Source organism: Canis lupus, chromosome 6 (assembly GCF_048164855.1).
Source record: "Canis lupus baileyi chromosome 6, mCanLup2.hap1, whole genome shotgun sequence".
NCBI lineage: Eukaryota > Metazoa > Chordata > Mammalia > Carnivora > Canidae > Canis > Canis lupus.
Window position 1 is genome coordinate 51,020,355 of NC_132843.1, and position 27,649 is coordinate 51,048,003.

The 27,649-nt window shown below is 34.2% G+C and overlaps 1 protein-coding gene across 16 annotated transcripts in view; it reads left to right on the forward strand.

The window, feature by feature from the left end:
• The window catches only part of DCAF6 (DDB1 and CUL4 associated factor 6), a 131,264-nt gene that overhangs the window by 78,399 nt on the left and 25,216 nt on the right, over nt 1-27,649 (forward strand). For 5 of the 16 annotated variants that reach the window (XM_072830470.1, XM_072830467.1, XM_072830474.1 and 2 more), the window contains 6 exons: nt 648-707; nt 13,508-13,625; nt 18,564-18,676; nt 19,817-19,903; nt 20,077-20,404; nt 25,423-25,464. In XM_072830470.1, coding sequence (XP_072686571.1) covers nt 648-707; nt 13,508-13,625; nt 18,564-18,676; nt 19,817-19,903; nt 20,077-20,404; nt 25,423-25,464 — 748 coding nt within the window. The remainder of the gene's footprint in view (nt 1-647; nt 708-13,507; nt 13,626-18,563; nt 18,677-19,816; nt 19,904-20,076; nt 20,405-25,422; nt 25,465-27,649) is intronic. The other 11 variants (XM_072830473.1, XM_072830471.1, XM_072830477.1 and 8 more) reach the window with 5 other exon arrangements.

The following is a 27,649-nucleotide window of genomic DNA, read 5'->3' on the forward strand; positions in this document are numbered from 1 at the left end:
CTGTTCTTCTTTTCCCATCAAGCCCCTAAAGAAGCCTAAGCCTTCAACCGAGTACAGTTTTAATATGTAGAACATACCTGAGAGTTTAAAAAATTACCTATATTTCTGTAATGGCAATTACTTCATTGAATTTTTCTCTTATAAACCATTTTCTTTGTCTGACATCTTCACTTGAGCTCCTATTTTCAGCCCAAGGTACATCAACCAACATCTAACAAAGTGTAGCAAGCATCTCCATTTCATGCTTTGAATCCTCCAGTCCAGAAGGAAAGCCATCTTTAAGGAGCTGGCAAGGGGTTTGAGAAGGGGAAGGAGTCTTCTGTTTAGTGAAGGAGATAGAGATACTCCAGTTCTGTTTTATCTACCATGTACCTTGTGACTGTGCTAAATTTGAATTTGATAAAAAGTATATGCATGGAAGTAGAAGAATATTTTCTTAACTCATTCTCAACGTTGCTAAATGCTTGCGTGGAATAACTGATCTGAAGCACATGGCCCCGCTTACTCACTGCTTGGGAAATATACCACAGTACTTACTTCTATTCCCTACCCTTATACATTTGTCTCTTAAGCTTAGAGTTGATCATGACATTGCTGTGCAGTTTTCTGCTGCTTACTTTTAAGTTGAAATCTCATTTTTGTTTCAGATTCTCCTTCTTCTGTGGTTAACAAACAGCTCGGATCCATGTCACTTGACGAGCAACAGGGTGCGTGCAACAGGAGATGCGCTATGCCCATCCATCCATAGTTTTATTGCATTGCATAAACCAAGCTCTCTCTCACTTTTTCATAGCATTTCATTTTGATTATGGTCTAATAATCAGTATTTTATGGGGTAAATTACCCTAAGTGGTGGTGTGTAAAAAGGTCCTCCTTGGCCTGAACAAATTACTTTCTATATAAACTAAGTTAATTTCTACCTTTGGCCCCTTATGTCAACTCTAAATTCTCTTTTTATAACAGTATTTTAATAGGTATAAGCTATATGCATTTTTAAAATTCTAGGTATGATAAAATTATGTAGAACTGTGAATGTGAGGTTACCATATTACCTAGTGGCTGATTTAGAAATGGTTATTTGAACACAGTAATATTCTCTATTACCAAATGGCTGTACTAATGGTATTTGATTTTATGTCTCACTTACCTAGTAGTCAAACTCCTGGTAGCTTTAACTAGAAGGAATACAATTATGAACTCCAAGATTAAGCTTAGGAGCCATCAATCAGAAGGGAAAATAGCTTCCATTACCACTTGTACTTTTTTGTAGTAGGAGAGGAATGAAATCAACCTGAAAGCTGTGAGCATAGCCTTATGAGGTAGACAGGCTACTTATTTATCACACTTTATTACTAGTAGAGCAAATACAGCACAGAGACGGATCGGTAGAAGAAGACATTCTGACAGTAAGAAGGGGAAACTAAAAGAAGGATCGAAAGAGGAAGACTGTAAAAAACTAATCAGCTTTTAGAATTAGGGCAAACAGCTTTACTATTGCCCCTCAGAATTCCTTGGCCATTTATAAGTGTATTGTGATGCAGAGGTTTAAAATAAAAAGGTTGATGTTATTAAGAATAACTAAATAATATTCACTTTTCTCTATTTAAAGACAGGTGATCATTTAATAGACTTTATAAATATTTTTTTAAAAATTGTAGAAAAATAACTTAGCCCTAAGCCATAAGTTTTAGTTGGCTGAAAGTTTACACATGTAGTATTACTCATTTGCCAATAGTATTTGGGAAATTAAATATTGCTGAAGTAGTGTGAAATAGATCTAATTTTAGCTATCTTCATGGAGACATATTCAGAAACTAATTTTAAAATAAATTACTTCTGATCTTAAATTATTCCCTTTAGACCTGAATTGACAAGTGTCGCTACAGGTTTTTCTGTTCTTGAGGATGAATGAATGAATGATGAATGAGTTGGTAAATGGATTTGAGAACTAAGAAATAAAGCATGTTTTTTATATATATACATTTATTGTAGCGATATTAACAGTGAAGAATAATTCCCTTATGGTAAAGTATAATTATATCATCATATTATAATGTACTATTGTTTAAAACTGCCCTCTAATCAAATAATCTTTTTTTGTAAGGATATATGAATGTAAGTAGTATATCACTACCAGAGAGTTTGTAGCCAGATTCATATTCTATTCATGACATAATTCCATAGTAATTTCCATAGATTACATTGAATATTTTATTCAGTTTAAGTTGGTACCTAATTAACTTAAGATATGGGGTATGGAGAAAAAGACAAATAAAGGATAACTGTCAGATTTTTGGCATCAAGGCCTGGGTGAATGATGATGTCGCTTAACTAGGGTAGACTAGTTTGGAGGCAAAAATCACGAGGTTCTTTGTCTTTTAGTCATAGAAGTGTTATATAAAAGGGCAAATATTGAGTAGGCTTGGCAGAAGCTGTATCAGAATAGACCATCATCAATGAACTGTGTAATAAGTCCTCTGAGCAGGTTTTTCTACTAAAGGTGAATAGTATATCCAAATGAATTAAATCCTGAGGTTGTTGGTTTTTTTTTTTTTTTTTTTTTTACATGCCTTTTTGTTCAACAGGATTACATCTTATGAAGTACTAGGGACTTCTGCATCCTGGGCTTGTATTACCTAAATATAACTTCTATAAAAATTAAGAGAAACTGCCCACCACTGTCTTTCTCACCTGGACTAATGGAATCACCTCTTACCTGGAATCCTTGTACCCACTCAGGCGATAGGTGTTGTTCCCCCACCTCCAGCAATAACCAGAGTGAACTTTTAAAAACATAAATCTAATCATGTCCTTCATCTACCTAAAACTTTTTAAATTGTGTCCCTTTGCCCTTCAAAACAACCTAAATCCATGCCTTGGTTTACAGAGCTCTATATAGCCTGGACCTCTGTCTCTCCAGCCTTATCTCAGGCTACCCCTCCCTCACTCAGCTCTTAATAAACAACCTGCTCTTGTCCTTCTGAGACTCCATTCTTCTTTGCCTCTCAAAACCCTTATTTATGCTGGTCCCTCTACCAAAGTCCTTTTGCCGGCTGCAGCTTTTATTCATCAAATCTGTTAGAAATTTCTTTCTCAAAAATAATAAGACATTTTAATTTGAAGGAATTCTGCCCTCTTTTTCTCTTTGTGACCTAGTATTTTCCTTCATTGCATTTGTCAGAATTTGTGATCATAGATTTAGGGGTTTGTTTGATTCCTATATTCTCTAAATATTGCTTTCATTCACTATTACACTTAGTACCTAATACCATATCTGTTATGCATTAATAAGTATCTGTTAAATGAGAGAGTAAATGAATTTAAGCAGTGGGATGCCATAGGCATTATTTCAGTGTGGGAGAAGCAGAACCATATTTATGTATTGGAAAGATTTTTTTGGCAGGATTATAGATGGTTTGATTGGAAGGGAGTAAAATTGAAAACTGTGAGACCATGTGAGGGGCTGTTGCAGTAGTCCAGGTGAGAGATGCTAGGGGTCCAACCTAAGGTAGTTAGTGGTGGGAAATGAGAAGAGTGGACAGATTTTGTTAAATATTTAAGAGACAGAATTGATGGCACATTGGAACTGAGTAGTTAAAAATGAATGAGGGAACCATATGCAGATATCTTGTTGGTAATATTGATGCCATCAGCCAAGATTGGGATTTCAGGAGAAACAAGCTGGTTATAGGGGAGAAGGGATCCATCAGATTTTTTTAATATGTTGAACTTGAAGTACCTTGAGATATTCAAATGGAAAAATGTTATAGACAGTTGGATGGGTATATGTTTCTGGGGGTCACTGGAGAGGCCTGAGGTGGAGATAAAAATTAGGAATCATCAGTTTATAGATAGTAGTTGAAACCAGGGGAGTGGATAAGAGTGGGAAAAGAGTGTTTTGTTTATCTTGCATTTTTGACAAAAGCACATTTGATAAATAAAAATATATTTAGTCTAAGCCTTCAGACTCATAAATGCAAATTGCCTACTTGCCTCAGTAGTTAATTTCTTTTTATCAAAGTACTTTTTAAAGAAACAGTGTCAAGGAAATAAGTATACAACATGCATATTGTTTTTATCCTGTTGTAAAATACTTTCTTATATTATGCAAATACAGACTTTGCGCACATTGACAGCCTTTTTGTGCTAATTGAGTAAGCACAATGATATCTGTCATGCATTTTGTTTAATCTAAGCAGTGTTTTAATGAGTAGTTCTGGTGTTTCTTTTTATTTAGATCTCTAATTATGTTACACTTACTGTATTATAAGGGAAATAATCTTCTGGCCTCGTGCTGATTTATTTTATGCCTATTTATTATTTTACTTATTTATTGTGCCTATTTATATTATGAAAACAAGCACTTTTTTTTTTCCTGTTAAAAATACTTGGGTCAGCGATATTCCCCTGTTAAAACAACAAAAGAGACCTGTGATCTTAGCTTTTAATTTTTGACAGGGTATAAGAAAATAATTTTACCTGAATTTTATTTAAATTTTGGCCATAACTAAAGTGAGTTGCTTTATATTCATTACAGTGATAATCATTAAGTGGAAGCTAATAATGTTTTTACATTTGAAACTTAGGCAATTGTGTATATGTTAGACACACTAATTAGTAGCTTTAGAAATATAAATGTTAACTCTCCGTTGTGAGTATTATACAAAAGCAGGCTTCTTTTGATGTTGATAAAATGTTAGAGAGTGAGACTTGTGGGTTACAGCTCTTCGACTAACTGCACTAGGGTAGATGGAAAATGGGAAAGTTGATTTTTTTATATTACTTTGTTGCTTAAGATGGAGCAACTAGACTCCTTCCCCAACTACCAAATCTAGATTCTTCTCATTAGTGATATATTTGATCATTTGGAAGTTAAATCCTATTTCATTTTTATTGCATATGCTCACTTGTCCTACTTTCATGCTAATAACCAAATCGGTATCTGTATAAATATCCAGTTAAATTGTTTTCTAACTCAGAATTGTGTATGGTAAAAAAATAACAAATTTATTGAGTTTTTAGTGTGTGGCTGGCATTGTATTAAGAATTTGACATGCATTATCTCATTTGTTCTAATATAATGAGTAGTAATAGCCTTATTTTACTGATGAAGAAAATAAGACTCTAAGAAATAATAAGGACAAGGCAAATAAGTTCTGTCATTAGTTCTGTCATTAGTTGTCATTAGTTCAATTCTTATTTAATTATCTGTTTTTACCTGTGGCAAGTACTGGGCTCAGTTTTAGGACGCATAAATGAATAAAGCTAATGCTCCCTGTGCTTGGAACATAGTGTTTATTAATATCAGCAGTGTTAATAGTAACAGACTTGATTAACCATAATAATATTATGCAGAGACCCTTATATTGCAGTCTTTGTGCCCATCATTACTTTGAAATATTTTTATATGTACGTTTACTTAATCCACGCCACAACCTTATACAGGAGGTACTGTTATTCTCCTTTTCCAGATGAGGAAACCAAGGCAAAGAGAGGTTAAGAAACTTTCCTGAGGTCACATACTGTAAGTGTATTAAGCATTATACATGTGGTTCAAACCCAAACTGGGTCTGCCATCTGTGATCATAACTGCTATGTTTTGCCTTATCTAACAGTAAAGATAGGTGGTGAAAAAATGTAAAAGTGTGATGAGTGTTATAAAAGAGGAAGTAACAAGGTTCATTGGGGGAACATGTAAGTAAGTCTTCATCTCTTCTGGTTGAGGGCCAAGTGAGGAATTCATGAGGATGAGGCATTTAAGCTGAGGTCCAAAAGAGGAGTATGAGTAAATTAGATGAAGGAGCGAGTACAGGGAAGCATGAATAGCATGTGGAAAGGCTCTGAGATAATCACATTAGCGTGGTCGCAAGAATCTCAGTGTGGCTGGAGTGTGTGTGTAGGTTCAAGAGATGGGTGGAGCCCAGATTGAGAAGGACCTTTGGGAGAGTTTAAGGTTATAGATTTTAGTTTAAGAAAGTAGGAAGCCAAGGAAGTATTTAAAGTAGAGTATGGCCTGATCTGCTTTGTTCTGAATAGATAATGGTGAATTGACTAGAGACCAAATCACTTAGGAAGTTCTCTTGGTAATAAAGATTTTGACCTGATGATAGAAGTATGGCAAGAGAACGCAAAGATTCAAGAAATATCAAGGATATAGAATAAACAGTATTTGATAATAGTCGAATGAGGCAAGGGGTTGAGGAGGAGTCCAGAGTATAAACTGCAGTAACAATTCCAGAATTTCTATATGGGAGAAGTTTAACAATGGCAAGCTGGTTGGAGAGCACAGGGTCAGACAATGTGTCTTCACATATTTGTGGCTGTTTGGGGTGTTACTGATGGAGATGAACAGATACCATTTCTACCTGCTGCAGGGGCGACTCTCAGGTTTTGATTGAGCACAGTTAAGTGGGTGGATACTTTATTAAATATATATCCTGAAAAAGGAGTAAAGTATGAGAGGAGATGCATACAAGGACATGGGCATTACAGGCTTGGTTTTGAATATGTTGATTTTAAGTTATCTGTGTGAGACACTGATGTGAGAAAAGTCAGTTAGGAGTTGATTGGATGGATATGAAGCTTAGAAAAGATGTCAGGGTTCCTGACTGGCTCAGTGAGTAGAGTTGCTATACTTGATTTCAGGGTCAGGAGTTCAAGTCCCATGCTGGGCCTGGAGCCTACTTTAAAAAACAACAAAAACGGATGCCTGGGTGGCTCAGCGGTTCTGCATCTACCCTCACCCCGGGTGTGATCCTGGAGTCCGGGATCGAGTCCCACATCAGGCTCCCTGCATTGGAGCCTGCTTCTCCCTTTGCCAGTGTCTCTGCCTCTCTCTGTGTCTGTCATGAATAAATGGATGAAATATATATATAATTTGTGTGAAGAGAGAAAGAAAAGAGAGAAAAGGAAAGGAAAAAGAAATCCCCCCCTTTTTTTTTTAAAAAGAAAGATGTCAGAGCTAGAGAAATAAATTGGAAATTGTCTGTATATAGATGGTATTTGAAGCCATAAAAGTAGGTGAAATTGACAGGATGAATATAAAAAAGTGAGGGGAGGAAGTATAATGTTTAAAATATCTCAAAATCAGAAAAATCCCCAAATTAAAGATTTTGCTAGAGGAGAGCTGGTAAAGGAGATAAAGGAGCAACCACAGAGGTCAGGGGTAGAGTAGACCAGCACAGTGTCATGAGATTAAGAGAAGAGAAATTCTCAAATACAGGAGAGCTGTGTATGTGAGTGCTGCTGATAGGGCAAGTAGTTTCCAAAATTCTCCACTAAATTAATGTGGAGGAGATTGATATTAAATTAGTGAGAGCGGTTTCACAGGCTGATAGAGACAGAGGCCACAGTAGAGCAGCAGGTGAAGAAATGGGAGATGAGAAATAAAAGCATTTCAAAATAATAAGCAAGGTGGACAATCGCTGGAGTGAAAGTGGTTAAAGAGTGTGTTCTCTGAAGCTGTCTACCGTGTTCATTTTCATCTGGAAGCACATTTTTTAACATATTAATTTGTTTAGTGTATTACAGATTTAATTTTTTATAAATATTTATTTATTTTAGAGAGAGAACAGGTGAGATAGGGAGAGCACAAGCAGGGTGAGGGTCAGAGGGAGAAGCAGACTCCCTACAGAGCAGGGAATCCCATGTTGGGCTTGATCCCGGGACTCTGGGACCATGATATGAGCGGGAGGCAGATGTGTAACCTAATGAGCCACCCAGGCGCCCCCCAGATTTAATTAAAAAAAAAAAAGATTATGCCTAGGGAAACAGTTATGAAAAGAGATACTGGATGAGGATTTTGGTAGGGCTTATGTCCCATGTGGGGTGGGCATCTTTACCTGTTTTCTTCCTGTCTGTTCTCCCTAAAGACTAAATGGGAAATAAGAATAGGGACTTTTAGGGATCCCTGGGTGGCGCAGTGGTTTAGCGCCTGCCTTTGGCCCAGGGCGCGATCCTGGAGACCCGGGATCGAATCCCACGTCGGGCTCCCGGTGCATGGAGCCTGCTTCTCCCTCTGCCTGTGTCTCTGCCTCTCTCTCTCTCTCTCTCTGTGACTATCATAAATAAATAAAAATTAAAAAAATCTTTAAAAAAAAAAAAAAAAAAGAATAGGGACTTTTATACACAGAGAGCTATAAGACTCACAGGTCTCCAGCAGGCTAAAGAGAGCGTAGGTTGTGTTAAGTGAGGTGATAGCTACGTTTCAACCCATAAATTCTAAACATCACTGGCAATATGATACCAGGCACAGTCTGAATCTATATGTATCCCAAACCCGTGCTTAAGTTCAATTTACATGTCTGTGTTATGAGATGAAACTTGGATTAAAGTTAGTATAATTGACACAAAGGTTGAGTTTTGATTTTCAGGGAGAAAATTTGACTAGAATATTCTTTCCAAAAGATTTTATAGGAGGAATTTCCTAAGAAATATCCGTATTAAAGTGAAGTTGTACTTTGTTTGGTTTTGGCTTTCATAAACATAATTTATAAAGTCAGATTGCACTAGTGAGAACACTAATTTTTTTTAGTTTATTTTTTTTGAAAACACTAATTTTTAGAATTAAACCCGGTATCTGTATGGTAGATGATTTCTGTGAAGAATCTACTCCTAAAAATAGTTTCTCCACTTTGAATCAGAATAGCCTCCTTATACAACTGTTTGGAAGAACTGGGTATCCAGTAGTCTGAGGTCTGCAGAAACGGTACAGATTCCTGACCTATAAAAGTGAAAGTTATTTCATTGTTCTAAAAACTATATTTGAAAAATTTGCCTTTCCTTCTATGTAAGCCAAGTAAGTTGGGGAACAAAATTTGGGGAGATAGTTGAACCTTATCTTTGATGTATCTACATTTTTTCAGAGAATTTAGAGAATTCAGAATTCAGAAAAAAAGTTTCCTTTTAGATTTTTTTAACATTTGACATAATGGAATGAGAAGTGTCAAATTCTTTGCATAATAGAAAATACTTTCAGTAAAGAAATAGTTTCTGTGTTATCCACAGGTTACCTAAGCTACTATGAATGATTTTTTTGTTTGTTTGTTTGTTTTTTCTATGAATGATTAATGTATGATTGTATAGTTATGATAGCGTCCCAGTGACAGAAAAATGTTGGGCAGAGCGATTCTAAACAAATTATTGTGGCCATATCCTCATTAATTATCTTCCTTTTGATTATTCTTTAAAATTACATATAGGATAGGTCACCAGGGATACCCTAGCTAAAAATCCAAGAAACATCCATAGCAATATTTAGATGATATGCAAACTTAGTTACCAGGATAGTGTATTTTGTACTATTGTTAGCACGCTTAATTTTTTGTATGTCTTTGAGCATGTTTTTTTAGAACCATAAAGGATTATAATTTCATAATGTCAGTGCACAGATTAAATGGCTTAAGTATATGTACATTACCAAAAAGTGTATTTGTGGTTCATGTGTTAAAGGCTCAAAAGGTATCTAATTATATTCCAGACCATTCTGAAGTTTTTTCCTGAGTCAATACACTAACCTGAAAGGCTCTTATACCATATCTGGACAGGGTTTTTAAAATTTGGTTTCCAGAGTCTCATGTAATTGACTATTCACTTGTAACCTCGAAAATGAGGTCTTTTACAGGATGTCGTCTTGATTTTTATGTGATTATTATTGTGCTTCTGAAACATGTGTCTTTAAATAGGTGGTAGTTTGCCTTGTTACCAGCTACTATCATCAGTTGTTTTAATAATTATTCTTACTAAGCAATATAAAATGGCCATCATTAAACTTCAGCAGTGTTCAACAACTTAAAGGGATATTCCCCACTACCCTGCCTTTGTGCTAAGAGCACCATAATTTAATTAATTTTATTCTCCTATAATGTTTTTAGAGGAAGGAGAAATAGTTCACTAAGTACCCTGCAAGAAGATACAGTGTAGTTTTCCAGTAGTCTGGGGCCAAAGTGACAATTTGGGCTATCAAAACATTTATCAGTTACATTAATATTGCTGCTATGAATTAGACAAATAGCACTACCAACAATTGATATTTCTTAACTGAAATATTTATTTAAGCAGTTTTATTTTCTACTTTTTATTCATTTCCAAGACAGCATAGCAAGTAGGAACTTCACATAGAAGGAAGCCTAGATGACTAGAATAAAAAATCTAGCTCAAAATCACCACTTTCATCATCTGTAAAGTGCACATGGGTATACATGCTGCAAAGGTTTAAACAAGAGTACTTGGATTTCCTAGGACATAGTAATGCATAATGATTTATTTTTAAAGATTTTTAAAAATTTATTCATGAAAGACACAGAGAGAGAAAGGCAGAGACATAGGCAGAGGGAGAAGTAGGCTTCATGCAGGGAGCCTGATGTGAGACTCAGTCTCTGGAATCCAGGATCACGCCCTGAGCCTAAGGCAGACCCTTAACTGCTGAGCCACCCAGGCATCCCAGTGCCTAATAAATTTTAGTTATTATTATGATGGTGCTTTTTTATATAAAATCATTTGTTTAGTTCTAACCCCATTGGCTGTTAAATTAAAACTTCTGTTGAGCAAGAAATATTTTCGTTATATATTTCTGTGCATTGTGTAAATAAGGCTTTGAATAACACAGTATTTAGATTGTGTCCAACTGCTAACAAATAGAGCAAGTTAAGGAAAATTTAAATGGTTATAAATATTTTTTCAAGTACAGTAAAAATGAAGCATTTAATTTTTTAGTTTTTTTTAAAGTAGATTTTTCTTAGGTATTTCTACCTTAAAATATGTATTTTATCAGGAAAAAAAAGTGAATTAATTCATTAGTAAGCCAGGAATCTTAAATTCTGAGAAAACTCAACATGACAGGGTACATATGATCAAGAGGAAGAGTCTGAAGTTAGGAAAGGTAGACTGGAACAAACCAAGAGATAAATCCTAAACCTTAGATAGATACTCTAATTAATGCGTCAGTTCTGCATTGTGTGGTGTTTCTGCCAGAGGCACTCATTATTTATGCACAGTCTTCAAGGAATGAACTAGACTCGGGAGTCTGAAGTTTGTGTAGCTAACAGAAGAGTGCATTCTGTTTATACAGTGATGGGCCAATTTCACCCATGGCTGGTGAGTTTATTTATAACCTAAATGTACAAATTTTGTCAACTATAGTCATTTCATAAATTAAATGAATATCACTATGTTTTGCATGATTCGCAGTATGTAGATTATATTCCTGAGAGGTTAAAGAATAACTTTGTAGTAGATACCATAAGAAAGAAGGTTTTCATTAGCATCAATCATCTCAGGAAGCTTCATGCTTTCCATGAGGGGGGTGTTGTATACATTTAAATAAGATATTTTTACACCATTTTGACCTTCAAACAGCTCTTTGTTTACTATATTCCCATAGTAATAGCATTCAGATCTCTGTCTCTTTAATTTTACTCAAAAGAGAAAATTTTGATACAGCATTTAAATGGCTTCTTAAAACAAGCATCTGTAACTGAGGTGGATGTAAGAGATTCAGTCCTGTAATTCTCTCACAGCTGCTTTTGTTTTCTATTCCTTCTTTACCATAGAAGAAAAATAAATAGCAAAGCACTTATAAAGTGTTGTGAGAGATAATTAAAGAATGAGCCCCAGCTCTGCCTCTTGGTTTCCTGCTTCATTCTCAGTCTCCACTGTCTGTCCTCGTCAGTTCTGGGTGCCTAAAATGACCGTAACTTGGGCAGCAGTAGGACAAAGATTTCAGCAACGTAATTAAGAATAAGGGGAAACTAGGTGTGGACGTGTGACCAACAGCAAATTTTTTAAGGAAGGTCAAGGGTAGGACAAATGTTTTAAAAGTCCCATTGATAATTTTATGTAAGCTAAATGTCTGTTAATTCAGTTTTATCAGAATGCCGTTTGATAAAATACCTCCTATAAAACACTGAATGTAAACCTGAATCTTTGAAAGTTGTGTAATGGATTGTTAATTTATTTCCAGCAGCTGTTTATATCAACGACATAGTCCTAGCAAAAGTAGTACAGAAACTGTTTTTACCATTTGGGAGGCCAGCTTTATAATTCACTGACACTCTTATTTTCAAATATTAATATCGGAGAGAATTTCTCGTAAGTTCTAATTGAAGACCTAAGAACTGATAGTCCTGAGTTATGTTACCAACTTGATTTCTCATCTCTTGGACAGAATCCTTTCCCCTTTCCACTGTAGTTCTATATTTGAAGTCTTGTTAATTGCCCTCTCACAGGATAAAAGTTAGAGCAGAGGTTCCTCTCAGATTCTCTCTTAATAAATCCACCAGCATCTTCAAGAGGAATGCAAAAAGACACAAGGCCTCCATTGCAATATAAAGTGAACTTAATAACTGAAAAGCCTGAGCGACTTTGGTTTTATTTTATTTTTTTTTTTTTTTGCGACTTTGGTTTTATGAAGTTGCTACTGCCTTTGTTGTTATTTTCCAAGGCAGAAGGCTTATTTTTAGTACTGTTATATCAGTTTTTGAACTGGTATCAAGAAAACGGTTGTATCACAGAAGAGTATTCTTTCTGCAAGCAACTGGCAGAAATGTTACATGTTTGATTATATAGCAGTTTGTATTTTTTATATATGTTAATGTTTCTCCAAGCTATTAATCATCATAAAAAGAAAGAAATTTTAAGCTCTATTTTATTTTGTCTTTGAATATCCATGTACTCTTTCCGGAGGAAGGGAGGGACATGGGGAAGGATGGCTTTGTACTGGTCTTTATTAATTTCTGTAGAAGTTCTTGATATTATTTGCCATTTTACAAAGATTTAATATGTTGAGATAGATATATATCATGGACATTCCCTGTCGAGTCTTATGGTGAAATTACCATTTCCATAATTGAGAAAACGAATTCCTTGCAAAATTCCTTGCAAAAGAGAAGAGGAAACATACCAAAATATATGGTCTTGTAGCAAAGAGAGTTTTAAAAGTATCAAAAGCACATTGTTTTCTTTTCCTCCCCTCCCAATAGAGTGCAGGCTATACTCCCTTCCTAGATTATAGATCTATGAATTTGAAAGAACAGAAAGAATTTCATAGACTTCAGTTGCTGCAAAATTTTTACTGAACAACTTCTTTCGGAGCCCCAGCATCTTCCTTCTCAGTGTTTCTGAAGGAGCCAATGTTAGTTATTCTTGATGCTGTAGCAACTAAAGAATAAAATAATGAGCATTCCATTAAATGAAAGTATCAGTTTCCAACATATCTCATTGCTTGTTAATATTCTTTGATTTCCTAATGACTTAGTATGGTTCTCAAATGTGTGTAATTTCCATCTGAATCAAAGGGAGTCATGTACACAAAGCTAGAATTTGATGCAATGCCACTTTGGAATAGAGTGTTTCTGTAACACTTGGCTTTTGAACTTTAAGTGAGAACCATAACAGCTGTGAGAAAGAATTATGACAAGGACAACCTAATTTAAGTTTTATAAATTTTAGGAAATGTCATCTTTTTATTGGTTTCAGAGACTTTTTCAAATGTTTTAAACACAATTTTCAGATAACAATAATGAAAAGCTGAGCCCCAAACCAGGGACAGGTGAACCAGTTTTAAGTTTGCACTACAGCACAGAAGGAACAACTACAAGCACAATAAAACTGAACTTTACAGATGAATGGTAAGTTCATAATATTTTTGTAAAGCTGTTCTTAGCCATTTTGTAGGATTGTATTAGATATTATTTTTAACACTTCATCTTTATGTTTTGTTGCTGTAATGCATTGGTTCTCAAATTGAGTGTGCTTCAGAATGGCTTGAAAAAGTTGTTAAAACAGATTATACTGGGCCCCACTCTTTGTTAAATTTGAGGTGGGATCAGAGAATTTGTATTTCCAAAGACTTCCCAGGAGACTCTGAGGTTGTTGGTCCTGGAGTATTTCTTCTGATAGAAAATACAAAAGACAAAAAAAAAAAAAATTTTTTTTTAAATCACCACTGGACTGTGAGTGCCAAAAAATAAACCTAACATTTTGAAGCTTTTTGCAGTCATGGTCCTATTAATAGGTATGTGGGTATATATGTGTGTGTGTATATATACACATATACATATACATGTATATATGATTTTGGGTTTTAAAATGTAATTTTAATTATACAGAACATATTCTGTTCTTTCTTGCATTTATTTGGCCTAACTCCATAATAAATATTCCCACATTTCTACTTAATGTTCATAAATATGAATTTACTAGCTGTGTAATATACCATCAGTTAGATTTACCATAGTTTACTTAACCATTTCCCTTTCACTGGACAGTAAATTTCTTTACCTCTTTTTAAAATAATGAAAATCTTTGTTTACAAGCTTTTTCCTACCTTTAAGATTATCGATTTGAGATGTATTTTTAAAAGTAAATTCTATGTAGGTCAAAAGATATTGCCAAATTACTTTCAGAGGGCTTTTCTGTCACCACATTTCTCCCAGCAGCATAGGAAAGTACACACATGTTGCTGTCCCCAGGCCTGTGTTCAATATTAATATATTCATTTATTTTTAATTTGTGTACTTGGTATATTTGATCTTAAAATAATTGTCATTTTTATTTAATTGATTACTAGTAAGATTGTACTTTATATTTTGTCTAGATTGTCTTTAATGACATTTTTTATTATACTTATGGCTCATTAATCTAGCTAAATCTTATGTTTAAAAAAAACAAATTATGTGAGCTTCTTATATTCTTTCACATTGTCTCATGGCTTTTTGCTTGAGACAGCATCCAAAATTTTGGATTTAAATTTATTACTATATTAATATGATTTAATACACAGATAATATAATCTTTCTTAATACATAAATAATTGATTATATATTGATATAAGTATATGATTAATATGTGGACTCAGAAGGCAAAGTGTATGTGGAGCTGGTGTGGATCAAAGAGACAGAAGAATACTTCATCGTGAGCCTGGTCCCTTACCTGGAGATGGCAAAAATAAACCACTGGTTTGGGACAACATACTAAGTATTGGCCAGGGGTGGTAAAACATTTATGCTGTTTGTTTATTTTGAACTAACCAGTTTTGTTCTTGGTGTTGGAAATTGAAATAAAGCAGTGGTCTATTTGAAAAAAAAATATATGATTAATATACTTATATTAATATAATTTCACAACCCCAGCATCTTCCTTCTCAGTGTTTCTGAAGGAGCCAATGTTAGTTATTCTTGATGCTGTAGCAACTAAAGAATAAAATAATGAGCATTCCATTAAATGAAAGTATCAGTTTCTAACATATAATTATATTAATCATCTTATAACCAATATATTAATTATCTGGTATAATTAATATATTAACATATTCAATTGTATATTATTATATATTATATGCTAGTATAATATATGAATAATATGTAGTTATATATTATTTGTTAATATATAATTATGTGTTGATACGTGATATTATTTATTCCAGTTCACTGGTTTCCATCTGTGTTTATATGTGTCTGTATTTTACATTAAAATCTTTGGTTAAGTAGTATTTTCAAATATTATTGAAATCCTTCTATGTTCCAGATATTATTCTAGACACTGGGAATACATCAGTGAAAAAAAAATTGTCAAAAAAACCCCTGTTCTATTGGAACTTATGTTCTAGGGGAAGGAAGATAGACAATAAATAGTAAATAAGTGAATTATATAGTACAGTAGGAGGTACTAAGTGCTATGGAAGAAAATAAAGCAAGTAAGGGGTGATTAGGAGACCTAGGGCAAGGGTAGGCATCATTGAGAAGATGGCATTTGGACAAAAACTTGAAGGGTAAGAAGGAGGGAGCCATGCATAAATTTGGAGGAAGAGCATTGTAGGCAGAGAAAAAGCCAGTTCAAAGGCTTTGATGCAGGAACAGACCGAGTATGTTCAAGGAACTTTAAGAAAACCACTGTAGCTAGAGTGGAGTGACCAAAGGAGAAAGTAATGGCAAAGGTCAGCCAGTAAGTAAGGAGCGTATTTAAAAGAACGTAGGATGTCTCTGATTGCTGTGTAGAGAATAGGCCATAGATAGAAGCCAGGCAACCAGTTGAAAGACTATGACAATAAAGAGAGAGGTGAGGGGTGGTGAGAAAAGTGGAAATAGTAAAAAGAAATTGGATTCTTGATATTATATTAGAAGGCTGAACAGTCAGTAGAATTTCTCTTTTCTTAATGAGCCTTAGTGTTTGAACTTAACTTCTTATAATCATTCGTGATCTCTATGGCTCTTTATCTTAATACGTAATTTAAGATCATAGAAGATTTCACTCTTTATATCTATCTCTCCTATTCTACTCTCATGTTCCTGTACAGAAAAGGCTGCTTTTTTTTTTATAAAGAATCTCATCAGAACATTTTTTAGCAAAGATCCCACTCTTCTTTTGAATATTACGTTTCCTTCTCTAAAAACTGACCGTGAATTATTCTGTCATTAGTTTCTTTTTTCTTTATCAAAAAGTACTTAGCTTTTTTTTTGATTATGAAAGAAAAAAAGAAAACAATGGTAAAAGGAAAATTCAAAAAGGTAGCAATCTTTTCATCTCTGCCAGTATGGTATCTCGCTTTTATTTTAGTTTCTTTGCTGACAGATCAGGCAATAGAGCACATTAAAAACGTAGATGTTAAACTTGACAAGCTGTTGAACCTCTCTGAATCTCAGTGTTTTCATCTGAAAATGGGCATATTTAAGAGAACCTGTTTCAGAGGTTTGTTAGGAAGGTTTAATGAGATCACCCAGTAAAGGTACTTAGCACTTAGCACACTGATGGGCAGGTGATAGGTGCAGGTGCCACCCTTATAGTTATCTTCATTTGTAAATTGCCTTTCATATCCTTTGCCCATTTTTCTACTGTAATGTTTATCTTTTTATTATTGATTTATAAGAACTATTTATTTATTATAGGATTAAGTGATGATGATACCATTTGTCTTTCATTTGTTGCAAATATTTTTCCCAGTTTGTTGTTTGTCTTTCAGTTTACTTATGGTAGTTTTTCTTTATGGTTTCAGCTTGTAAGCTCATGCTTAGAAAAGCCTGTCCTTCCCAGGATTAGGGGGAAAGTTTCTTCTTATTTTCCTCTTATGTTTCTGTGATTTTTAAAATAAAAAATACATGTTTAATCCTTCTACAATTTATTCTGCCATAAAGAATGATGTAGAGCTGTAGCTTAATTTTTCCACATGACTCTTCCTTTGTTCCGGTACCATTTACTCAATAATTTATTCTTTTTTCTGTGACTTAAAATACTGTATTAACATGCTACTTATATTTACTTGGTTACATTTGTCTTTTCCACTAATGGCTCTGTTTTCCTACATCAGTACCATAATATTTCAATTATCATAACTATTAAACACAAAGCATTTTATTTATTTGTGTATCATAGCTTTCTGAATGGAAGAAAAGATTTATATATCATATCAGCTTCTCTTTACCAAAATTGCTATATATTTCTTTCTGACTAAAAAGAAATAACATGTTTGTTGCAAAAAAATCAGAATCTAGAGAAACGTATGGAAAAACTCACTTGAAATAATCCTACTGAGATGACACTTAACATTGGTGCATATCCTTTCTGACATTTTTCTCTGCATACATACCCATGTAGATAATGTATTCTTTTACAAAATATATCATATTATACATGGGTGCCCTTTAATAAAGATCAAATTGATTTCTGCAGTTAGCCTAAAAGGGTTTTTATAAAATCTTGGCAAAAAGTCCATGATAATTTGCATTGTTTGTCGAGTCACTGCTGTAGGTCTGTAATTTACAGTTTTTAAGTTACTGTAACTCCTAAGCTGTTTTTTCTTGTTCACTTTTATTTTAAATCTAAGAATTTATTGCATTTCTATGAACTTAATTTTAACCTTAGATCATTGTACATTTTCCTCTTATTGTCTTTTCCATTCAGTCCCCACCTTACACATAGGCCATGATTTATCACAGAATATTCATTGAAAATTACTTATTTAAATCCATCTAGTATTCTGCTCTAGCCAAAAATGCTGACAGAATTATAGTCATTATCAGGTAAGTATTAAAACTAAACAAGAAGCATTACCCTAGCCTTCTACAAAACCATGGTATTCAATTACTTGCCGTATTTGAATAACCACCCAGAAGTGGAAATGATCCACACAGGGACAGTTCCAAGACCAAAGAACTATCCAGATTTCTTTTCAAGTATTAATTTAAAAGTAGCCTAGAACAATAAAATCTGAAAGGATATATGATCAAAGTCTGTGAAACCAGGAAGAATTTGGATGTGGTGAAGCATCTGTCTATATAATTATATTAAATTTTAATAGAAATGTATAGAAATATATACTTGATTATAGAAGCATCAACACCGTGAACACAAGTGGTCCTTTTATATTTTTAAACCTCTTTTTTAAAGTTAAAGAGGATAGAATAATCACTTTGATTTTGAAAGTAGTGTTTTACAAGTACTATTAAAATAATCCTACATTTTTTGTTATGAATTTTTTATTCTGTATCTCTAGTTGTAAAATATAAAAATTATCCTAAAAGTTCATATTTATTAACTTCTTGGTGGAACCACTTATTTTGTTTTGATGATAGGAGCAGTACTGCCTCAAGTTCTAGAGGAAATGGGAGCCACTGCAAATCTGAGGGTCAGGAGGGACCCTTGGCCCCACAGAGCTCTGTGCAACCACCGGGAGACAGTGACACCAGTATGGCATTGTTTTGCTTTTGTCATTACGAAACCCCAGTGTTGGATGTCTACCTACTTTCTGTTCCTTCGGTGTAGTCGTTCTGTTTCTTGTTTGTAGTAAATTATCTCTGCCTTAATAGTGCATACATTACTATTGATGAACAGATAGCAAATGCAAATGGCAGGAGCCTTACGCATTTCAGATGGGAAGTCAGAGTGAAGCACAGTGTCCCTGTCTGGACACAGTAGCCAGGACAGTGGTCATTGTACTGAAAATATGTGAGATGTAAATGTTAGTTTGAAAGACCTTACTGTTTTTATACCTAGCAGTGAAATCCAAAGTATCTGCATTGGTAGGTAGCTTGTAAAGGGGAAAAAAAGGAATAAAATTTGAATGGGTTCTCAGTGAATCTTATTTCATATAGGAGATGCCATTTAGGGACTTTTTCAGAACCCTTTCCTAGAATATTTTCCATGACCATTATGTGAAATTTAGTGTCTAGTCCAGAGCCTGGAACACAATAGATTTTCAACAGATACTTGGTAAATGAAGGAATAAATGAATTCTGCTTTTGATTAAATGAATAGATATTTTAATATAACATAGTTTACAAGAATTAAATATGTATCTGGTAAGCAGATGTGCAGTTAGGAGCAAAAAAGACTGGTCCCTAATGGGTCTTGGGGTTAAATCCCAGAAATAAGTATTTTCAGTGGCCAAAACAGAATTTATAGTAGGATTAACTATTATTTGTTCATGGTAGTTGAAATTATACCAAATACACAATAAAGGGATAGAAAAAATACTCAGTTTTTAGATTTTGTGAAGTTTAGAAAAAAGGCAAGACTGAGTAATGTCAGTTGTGAGGGATAAGCTAAAGCAGAAATTCTTCACGAAGAGTTCATGAAGGTCTATGCATGGACTTTGGGAGGAGGCAGTGGGTAGAATTGCTCATCCATCCTTGACAGTGTTTGTACAATTTGGTATGTACATGTATATTTGCATTAAACTGAGGGGAGGTTAGATCTGAGTATCAGAAGATTCTGTGATCCAAAAAGGATTAGGAACTGTTTATACAGAGGAAAGCTACAGTATTCTATTAGTGTTTATTTTTATTTAAAAAAATTGGATTTAATGATAATTTGGTTTATTTCCCAGAAGCTCTTGAAGAATCATCAGAGGATGTGACAACATATCAGGAAGGTACATCTGCAGAAAACACAATTGAGAAACGTATAGATATAGGTGAGTTGTCTTGTTCTCTTTAGACAGTTGCTTCATGTGGGAAAATAAGCTGTAATTTACATTACTCTCTTCTGAGTTGGAGGCCATTTTCAAGTAGATGTGTTAGAGAGCTTCAAGTTACATTAAACAGTGTTGCAGACATGACCAACTGTTTCTACTTTTTTTCCTGATAGCACAATCAGATAAATTAACATCTGAGCCGTTGGATTCCAGCTCAGGAGAAAGAAATGACTTCAATCTTGATAGCTCTTGTGAGGTTCCAGAAGAATCCACTTCGTCTGAACAAGGCAAGGAACCAGGAACTTCAGATCAACCCAGCACTGAAGGTGCTACCAGTCAAAATACCACCAATCCTGAGCCTCAGTCACAAACAGAAGCCATCGGGCCTTTGGCTCATGAGGAAACATTAGCCAGGGACTCTGCTCTCCAGGATACAGATGACAGTGATGATGACCCAGTCCTGATCCCAGGTGCAAGGTATCGAGCCGGACCTGGTGATAGGTTGGTAAATTTTTAATTAAAATGAATTATAAAATATACAATTCACAGGACTTTGATGTCACATAAAGGAATCTCTCCATTTTTTACAGTTGCTTTCTCTAAGGGTATCTCAGTTGTATAAACTCACAGAATTTTTTAAACTGTAAATGATTTTATGTATTACATTCTTTGAGCAAACTGTGTGTTAAGAAGGGAATAAAAAGTCTTACTGCTTTGTATCTCTAGCACTGAGACTTGCTCCTCAATTTACACATCAGGAGAAAGGAATGTGGAGAATGACCAACAGGTTGTGTACGAAGTCAGGGTTATATTTAGCTGTCAGGTCCCTGTAGACAGCCTGGCCTTTATCAGTTCTGTTTTGTTTAATAGTTTTTCTGCTTTTTATTGACCCTGGGTTAAGGTAGTGTGATAGTTCTCTTTTTGAGAACCTTATGTTTTTCTGTGTTTTCTACTAAATAACTTAGTTTAGAAAACGAAAAATTACACCAAGTAACAAATATAACTATGATAAAGAATTGCTCATGTATACTTCTTTCATATTTTATTTTGTGTGATCATACGGATACATCTTATTTTTTAGTAGATAAAATAAATCTTTTAAGGCACATAATGTTCCATACTTTTCAAAAACTGCTTCTGCAGATATGGCTATCATATCTCATTATAAGTTCTGCCCTTTTCCAGAGAATAAAATTTTATCTTTAAGTTCCTAGTTCACACAGATCTGAAGAACCATTTCACATACTTCCTTGCTCAATATACTACTGCTTTTAAAATATTCTGACATTTCTGTCAAGTGGAAAATATAATAAAAATATTATACGGCATTGCCATTCTTTAATGGTAAATTAATGATCAAAAACTTTATGACATGGATTTGAATCTTGCTTTTACTACTTAGCTGTATTTCCTCATTTAAATTCATGTTTTTGTAAGGTTTGGTTTCCTTATCTATGAAATAAGGTTATAACTATCTAGAATTGTTACAAGAATTTTTAGAAATCCATCAATCAGTAAGTAGGACCTATCCACTTTGAAAGCACTAAATAAATGATAGCTGTGTTAAACAACCTGGATGTCTGTGTGGCTACTCAGACTTAAAAAGCAATTACAATAAGTATGGCTTTAGGGGTAAAGACTGACAGAGGACGAGCAAAAATCCCAAACAGTACTGCTTGCAGTTCATCAAAACCCAGGAAAGGATAGTTCCTTTAGTTATATTTAGTCAGAATGTTTATTTCGCAGTGGCATTGTTTTACATGTAAAGGAAGTGATCTCTCCCAGTGTTTGTACTTAAAGATTTAAACAAACATCTTCTCTTTAGTCTTTAGCATTCTTAGTCTCTATTTTAGACAAGTAAAACTTAGTTCCATTTCTTTCCATACCCAGAGGGATATCACCAGTTGATGTATACAGATAAGGTTGGCAAGCAGAGCACAATTTGAAAATCAAATTGATGGTTTCTAAAACCCAAGGTAGAGAGATAGAGTCTATAATTATTTTAAGGTTGTACACTTAGGGCCTTTTATTTATATAAGTGAGCATATGTCCTTGATTTTTTCTGTACTTTGTATCTAAAAATGATGTTAAGGTCATAATTGAAAATAAAGTTTAAGTTTATACTTTCTAGTAAAATGGACCATATCACTTAACCAAGTTTATTTGTTTAAATAAGAAATTAATATATTTAATAGGTATTAGATACTTGCAAAAATCATAATTATTTAGCATCTTCTATCCAAACTAACTGATAAACACTTTTATATCAAGCCTACCTTATAACTGAGGAAACTGAGGTGCTAAGCAGAGTTTTTGTATATTCTAGACCAAAAAAGGTTTTTTGCTTGTTTATTTTTTTAAACACAGTAGTATAACATCAGTGGGAAGGGAAGATTTGGTAGGGAAAGTGGGTCCTAGAGAACCTAAAACTTCTTGTGATGTATTATCCTTAGAAACTATAATATCTTTCTATTGAGCTTTATCATTTACTTACCATTTTCATAATACTTAGATGATTTATGGTTTAGGGATTCCCCCAGGGGTTGGATCTCCCACAGAGTTGGCACCTGATAGCCTCATTGTTTCAAGAGACCCAGATGCTAAACTAGAGCAGCAGAATCTTTTAGAGGCAGGGAAATCAGGGACAGTTGCCTAGAGCTGACCCCACTCCATACACGTACTCTTGAGTTCATACTCCCAAGGTTGGATTCAGATCTGAAACCTTCTTTGGGTGAACTTACTGAAGAATAATAGAAGAATAATAAAGTTCTTACCCTTTGGGAACTAAAGAAGAGAGAACAAATCCACAAGCTAGTTATAAAAATGGGGAAAACAGTTTTAATAAATAAATGAAATACAATATTTCATATATACAAAGATGTATATACTAAGGTGATGCTAAAGGATTATAGTCACTTTCACCACTACATCAGTTCTTCTTTGAAATTTGCATTATTCTTTTCTAACTATTTGCCAAAAATTTTTAAATGGTGAAAAATCTTTCTTCTGATTTTTATCTAAATGGTTTTTATAGTTCCTAACTTTCTTAGCACCATCTTGATTAAATATTGAACTACCTATATAAGGTATATTTTTAATATTTCTGCACCTTTCTAAGGATCCTTCACCCTTGAGACAACTGCCCATTTATCTTCTCTATTTGGAGAATAGGTATGTTGACTTTTATTCTTAAGAGAGAAACTTAAGATATTTTGCTTCTTAAGAACATGAAAAGAATCATTTACCAGCTTGTAAGTAGGCATATGATTTCTGAGAATTTCTGTTTCCAAAAGGATAAAAGATTTCAAAGCTCTATTTTAAAAATCATGCCATTTGGCTCTTAGTATCTAAGGTTATAGTTCATACTTGGATGAAGTGCTCAACTAAAAAGATACAGGTCTTAAAGTTCCCTTGTTGCCGCCACTTGAGAAGCCCAGTCAAGATTAGTTTGGTTAGAGTAAAGAAATGGCCCTAAAATTAAATATGATTAGAGTATATACTTAGATCTGTACTTTAATGTGTATAAAAATTATAATAGTAGATCTCAATTTTTTGCCCCAAGTTTAATTTTTGAAATGAAAGCTGAAAAGTTTATAACTAAACCTTTTTTTTTTTTTAAGATTTTATTTATTATTCATGAGAGACAGAGAGAGAGAGAGAGAGAGGCAGAGACACAGGCAGAGGGAGAAGCAGGCTCCATGCAGGGAGCCTGACGTGGGACTCGATCCTGGGTCTCCAGGATCACGCCCTGGGCTGAAGGCGGTGCTAAACCGCTGAGCCACCTGGGCTGCCCATAACTAAGCCATTTTTGATATACATTTAATAAAAATATCAGAACAGTTCTTTGCAATGCAAAGTAATGATTTCTTTATAAAGATTTGCATTTATAATTTGGTTAGATAAATATGACTTGGTTTTTCACTTTTAGGCTGAGATCAAGCATGAGAAGGAACTGTCTTAGAAGATAAAGGCCTTAACAACTAACATAGATGTTTTAAAATGGAATGCTCTTCTCATTAACGATAGCTAGTCTCGATACAAATACAACTAGGACTCTTTATAGTAGAGGTCAGCAGACTTTTTCCTGAAAAGCCAGAGTAAATATTTAAGTTTTGCTGCCCTAGAGACAAAACGGAGGCTATTATGTAGGTACTTATATAACCATTTAAATGTAACTGTAAAATGTTTTACAAATGTAAAAACTATTCTTTGCCTACCAGCTGTTAGAAAACAGATGACTAGCTCATTTGGCCAAAAAGCCATAGTTTGCTAATTCCTATTCTATAGCAAATCAGTCTTAGAGAAGAACAGTTATAGTCTGTGGTAAAATGCCTCTACTGGTAGATATCCAGAGTTTAAAACAATGAAGTCAGTCTCTAAATTACTATGTATTTGGTCCCCTTTAACTTTGTCTAAGGCAAGAGCATAGAACATTAAATGGAAACTAAATTGAAGAAAGAAATAAACACATACTTCCAATCATGGTATTAAAAAAAAACAAATAAAAATAGTATGTGGTATCCCTTAGTGATTTTTATTTACTGGATTTAGAAATATAGGTGTGGCCCTTGGAATGAAAGGAACATGGTCAGATTTTCTATTTATATGTTTTTCACACAAACTGTTTCCATGGTGCCAAATCAATTTTTACAATAAATGGTATGATGGCCTGGCTGGTAGCTCTTTGTTTTGCCAAATCCAAGAGGTTTTTTGCTAAGAAGCATCTAAGTGAGCTTCCTGAAGAAGTTCTCACATAGTCTTTAAAGTTTTTAGTTATGGGCTCAATCAAGGTGTTCTAAAGATTTTTTCCCATAAATATTAAAGTTATTACCTGTTAACCACTTTTTTAAAAAGTATTTTTTATATGCATAGAACTGTAGTTCCACTTACTTACTCTGGACTGTGAAACGTGGCCTTTATTGGTAAAGTTCTTTGTGTTCTCTAAATTTACCACTGTCTCTTTAGCCATCATTATGATCACTCTCAGTATTTCTAATGATTCAAGTGTATTCTTTATTGAAGAAAATTGCAGAGAAAAAAGTAACTAGAGACAAAGAACTGAACTCCTAGAGAGTTAAAATCCCTGTTATTTTTGCTTGCTTGCTATACAGTCTATGGTTAGGACAAATGAGTCAGCTAAGGGCTTAATTATTTTTTTCTGAAAGAGCAGCACAGCCCCAGGAGCATAACGTAGGTGTCTCAGTGGATGATATGGTGATGTGAGTCAGAGCAGTTCCCTGCACTGTAACCAGGGAGGTTCTAATCTATTTAAAGATAAAAGAGATTAAGTGCACTGTCTTCCTTCTAATCTGTCTTCTGTGAGTGTTCTGTTCCTTTAATTTCCTCAGATACATTTAGTCAAATGACATAGTCTCACATAAGACCTTAAATCACAAAGGGAAACAAACGTTTCCTTAGATTTAGGTGATTAATGATAGAAGTGGTGACCTGAATGCTTTAAATATTTGGTTTTTTGAAGTCTTTGTGAGTGACTTTAGTTATTGTGTTCCCTTCACTAGATTTAATATCAGAGGAACAACAATAGGTGATAGAATAATGAGGTAATTCAGTATGTTCCTTCATTATTTTATTTTTTCTTTATGATGAATTTGCCAGGTCCTCTTTTTCCACAGCTAACCACCTTTCCTATTAACAGTTAATACTTCTTTAAACTTACTGAACTCTAAGTGCTAAGCATTGTAAAGCGGGTTGCTTTTCACAAACTATATTTAGCTGCATGCACTGCATGAGAATAGAATGAAAAGAAGTTTCCTGTGTGCAGATGTAACTGATGTTCACTTCAAGTGTGTCATATGATAAGGTAACTATAATCTGAAATGATGTACTTTAAAGTATTGGTCACTCATTTTGAATATTTTGTTGAAGAATGCTACTTGCTTTTTCTAAAAACTTGATTAGGCTACCAATTAGCATTAGCAACTTTTTGTTATTATTAAAATATACTCTTTTCCCTTGAGAAGCAAAAGTAGACTTGAGTCTAATTCTGTGTAGGTTTAAAATTCAGTTTTTTTTTTTTTAAAGAAAACTTTTCTTTTAAATAGCTTAATAACAATGTCACACATCAAGATGGTCTGTAACTCTGAGACACTTCTGTAATTTGAAGACTAACAGTGGGGTACATTTTTAAATATAACTTTAAACTTTAATCCCATTATTCATCTACCCCCAACCTGGTTTACTGACAAAATCAATCTTGTCCCTAATTCCAGTGACAACATGTCTGTTTTTTACCATTCATTAGTTTCTAAAACAAAGGGGATTATAAAACATAAAATGGAATTTGTTTCAGGGCTTTTTGATTTTCTGCTTCATACCTTTTATCTCAAGTATGCAAAGACAGTTTTTGCTTTTACAGTTATGAACTAATAAACAGCAGCAAAGCAGAAAATGTGATGCTTCTCTTCACTCAGCGCTGAGTTAGACTCATTCTTTACCTTACTTATTTCTTCCCTACATGGAGATCATCAGGGGTAGTTTCTCAGTAAAGATAGTTGTTTCGTGACACCGAGCATGTATTCAGTCTGCCTCCCCTTTTAGCAGATGGGGATGGCAGGGGAATGTAGGAGTTCTGCTTAAGATAAAATTAAGAAAATAGAATTAGAAACAGAATTATTACATGTTAATATCTGTACTGCTCACATAGCCAGTCTTCATTAGGGGCTGTCCAGTAGTGTTCTGTGAAGGTATTTTACTGTAATATGCTGAGATTCTGAATCATAGGTGCCATATTTGATCTATTTCTTTTAATAATAAATAAAATGGTAGTCACCCCTACTCTTCACTCAACTGCTATTACCTAATCACCTCTTACCTGGTCTCCTATCCCAATGGTCCTCCTGCTGCTTGCAGTCTGTGTCCTCATCATAGCCACTCCCACTGGCTCTCCAGTGCCTGTGCTACAGAAAAACTCCAGCTCTTTTGCCTGCTATGTAGGGCATTCTCTGTTGTAGCTGCTGCCAAAAATTGCTGAACCTCTCTACAGCAGACCTATTTGGAGTGTCTCTGAATACACTCAGTGCCTCTGTTGCTTTATTCACTTGTGCCCTCAACCTGAAATGCCCTCCTGTCACCATCACCATCAGGTTGGCCACCTTATCTCAACATTCATCTTAAGTTGCTTATTTTTAAAACTTTTCCTGGCCCATACTTTTCTTAGTCTCAGGTAGGACTGCACGTTTCTTCTGTGTGCCCTTACATGTATCTGTTATGCTGCCTTATAACACTTACTCTGCGTGTATATGTTGCCGTATAGAAGATGTAAACACCTTTAAGGCCGGCATAATAACACATACATGGATATGTAAATAAGAGTTGGCAAAGAAAACATCTTTTCATCTAAAACTCTAGCTAACTAAATTTTCCTCCGTATTTCTTTAGATGATCTGGCTTATTGTTTTCTTCCTTTGAGTTCCTAAACTTGAAATAAAGAAAAAACTATGAATTACAGTTGACCTTTGAATAACATGGATTTGAACTGTGTAGATCCACTTAGATGCAGATTTTTTTAATAAGTACAATACTAGAAGTTTACAGTACTATAAATTTTCTTTTCCTTACAATTTTCTTTATAACATTTTTTCTCCAGCTTTATTGTAAGTAGACAATATGTAATACATACAACATACAAAATACGTGTTACTCGACTATTTATGCTATCAGTAAGTCTTCTCTGGTCAATGGTAGGCTATCAGTAGGTTAATGGGGAGTCAGAAGTCTTATGCAGAT